The 3,243-nt window shown below is 44.3% G+C and overlaps 1 protein-coding gene across 1 annotated transcript in view; it reads left to right on the top strand.

Moving 5' to 3' along the window:
- Positions 1–3,153, top strand: part of AK88_00368 (uncharacterized protein) — a gene marked incomplete at both ends in the record, with an annotated part of 6,815 nt that extends 3,662 nt beyond the window's left edge. Inside the window, one exon of the mRNA XM_012478019.1 lies at positions 10–3,153. Within this exon, the coding sequence (XP_012333442.1) occupies positions 10–3,153 (3,144 nt within the window). The remainder of the gene's footprint in view (positions 1–9) is intronic.
- Positions 3,154–3,243: the final 90 nt, after the last annotated feature.

Genomic DNA, 3,243 nt, shown 5'->3' on the forward strand with positions numbered 1-3,243 from the left:
CAAACGGAGAAGCACCTCATGGAAGGAGCAGCTGCACAGGCGACCCAAACGGAGAAGCACCTCATGGAAGGAGCAGCTGCACAGGCGACCCAAACGGAGAAGCACCTCATGGAAGGAGCAGCTGCACAGGCTATACCAACACAGGGAAAGGGAAAATTATGTGATGAAGACATCCCCCAGCGCCATGTCATTAGCGAAGGGGTGAACACAGAGGAGAAAATCTCAACAAGCAAACAGGTGTACACGCATGAGAACAGGTCATTCGCCAACTCAGGCACAAACACGAATGTGATTGACGTGGCACATGTGGGAGTCAACCCGAACGTGATACACGTAACGGACGTAGGGGTGAACCCGAACGTGATAAACGTAACGGATGTAGGGGTGAACCCGAACGTGATTCACGTAACGGACGTAGGGGTCAACCCGGAAGAAGAAACGAAGACTACCACCCACACAGAAGCACAAACGGAGGAAGTGAACTTGCTTGTAAAATGCACCCAGACGGACGAGAGTAGCAGTGTCAACAGAGAAGTCCTTACAGACTTGCACGGTATTAACAAGTGTAGCATGAAGAGGATCATGCTCGCTTGCAATTCTTCAAAAAATAAAAAGGTTCAAGTGACCACAACTACCATGAATGCCTCCTCGCAGACGGTTGAAATTTCGAAGCATGGACGTTACTACCACTGTGATGTGCGTGGTGCGCATGGTGCATATGATTCAAAAAGAGATAGAAGCACCACGAGAAGGATAAAGAGAAGGCAACATGACATGGGGTGCCATGACTCCCCTCTGTCCTCAGACCAAGCATCAACAGGAGAAGACGTTTCATACGAATCCTACTCCACCTCGTCCAGCACCATGTATGAACGTTTTACAAGCACAAATAGGAGAAAAAAAAAAAAACAAACAAATTACGTACCCACATGTAGGAGTAAACATAAGAATGGAGAGTACCTTAACCATGCAAGATGTAAAGACGATAATGTGTATCTTCATGGGGGAGGCCATGAATGTAGTAGGAAGGACCCGCTACACATAAGTAGTGATAGAAGGAGAATGAAGACAAGCTACAATAAGAACATCGACCCACGTAACAATTACTCCTTGTTGACGGGGAGAAAAAATTACCTAAGAGGAGATACAGGAACAAGGTTGAAGAAAAAAAAAGAAATGGAAGAAGTAGAATCCCTCATTGAAATTTTAAAATATTCTTCAGAAAATTATGAATCATCTGACATGGATGATGGTCGTCACGACGATTTGAATTTGGGTAAAACTTCGAATAGCTTTTATGAAGGCTCTTCTTCAGACTATACTAGGGTTTGTTCAAAACGGCTAGCGAATCTGAAAAAAAAAAGACACTCTCACAGAACCCATAAACAAGTGAGAGATATGTCTGAGGAGGATTCTATACAACATGCCTACCCTTTCCATGAAAGAACAATTATACAAAAGGGGGGAAAGAAAAACCTTATGAACAATGTTAAATGTAGAGCATGTTATCCTCATCGAGTCATGGTGAAGGAAAACAAATACGTACAAACGGGTGAGTACTTCCTTGACCATGAATTTAATTACGACCCTAGCCTCACCCCCATGGGTTCACCCAACCATTATAACACAAAGGGAAATATTAAAACGTTAAAGAGAAAGATGAAGGAGTATCTGAATGATTATTATCACACGGTTATTATTTGTGAGCACTGCAGGGGTGTTCATGTGGACGTGTTCATTATACAAATCATTCGTGAGTACGTGTCGCGAATTAACCTTTGTCGTTGCCACGTAAGCCAAGCGCGTAGCGACGCGTGTACCGACCAGATGAACGAATGGCATAGCAGCAGGAATGGTTCTCATCGTGCTTCCAAACAAAACGCCGGTCAAATCTCGAAGCAGACAAAAGCTGGCGCCTCTAATGCGCAAGCGGAAGAAGAAGACTCGCCCATGGTGACACTCGAGTCGTTCCTAATCAAACGCATCCCCCTACAACTTCCCATCTGCACATGCACGCTGGTCAATTTGAAGTACAAGAAGGTTCTGGTGAGGAAGGAGGAGTCACAAGTGGGTTCTAGAGCCACGAGGGGGGGTAACCAGGTGTCCACTGCACTTCTCACAGCAGCCAAGCGGAAGAAGAAAAAACAAGCGAAAAAAAAAAACCCTGAAAAGGAATTACTGAACAGAGCACTAATAATAATTAACCATATGAGAGTAGAATTGAATAAAATAAAATTCCTCATTTGTAATTATTTACTTTTAAATGAAAGAAATGAATTACAAAGAATCTTTTTAACCTCCCCAAGACTAACTGATGTGTATCCCTTGGTCGTTAGGAAATATGCACAAGGGGCAAGTGAGTGCTGCACTGTGGTGGCCTCCTCTGAAGGGCTACTTCCTAGCGAGACCACGTTATCCCATTGTGCATATAACAATAGAAGTAGCAACGTGACTGATATGAACCCATGTATCGATTCCATGTTGGTCGCTTCTACAAATGATGGGATGATCACATCTTTTGCAGGTGCGTCCAGTCCACTCTACAAGGAAGTCGCCACGCACATGCCATACCAAGTCGCTAACCACTCAGGACATGGTCCCCACTGTGAACATTTCGTACGTCATGGGGGAAAGGAGAACATCACCCTGTTCGTCATTTTGTCCATTCTCCGCTTGCACGCGTCACACGAGTTGAACATGTCGCACGCCTCGTCTAATGTAACGACAGCAGGGAGACCCTCCAACCGCACTGACGATACAACGGCGTCATCCAATAAGGTGGGTAGCAGTTTTCCCTCAAGTGGTTTTATCGCCCCCAGCGGGATAAACTCTTTTTTCGAGGCTTACCTTATAGAGTTGCGAGACGGCATGGCCAATTCAGAAGAAGGAACATCACTCCTCAAACGAATTATGAATGATATTGTGAACAAGGTCGAGGAGAATTGGAAATCAATTGCCTCCGTGTATCTACATCTGAAGGAACCCCTAAGTGGGGCTCCAATGCAAATGGCACATGTACTCAACCTAATTCAGAATTACAAAAAAGTGGCGCTGTATATGAACATGTTACCAAAGCGGAGGGAAGAGGAAGCAGAAGAGAAAGAAGAAGTGCACCGAGACAAACAATTACAACAAGAGGCAAAAAGAGTGTAGTCATGGATGCCAAGCGGCAGAGGACGATGCAGACCATTGCGTCATCACAAAAAAAAAAAAAAAAAAAAAAAAAAAAAAAAAAAAAAAAAA

The sequence above is a fragment of the Plasmodium fragile genome (genome assembly GCF_000956335.1).
Source record: "Plasmodium fragile strain nilgiri unplaced genomic scaffold supercont1.3, whole genome shotgun sequence".
Lineage (NCBI taxonomy): Eukaryota > Apicomplexa > Aconoidasida > Haemosporida > Plasmodiidae > Plasmodium > Plasmodium fragile.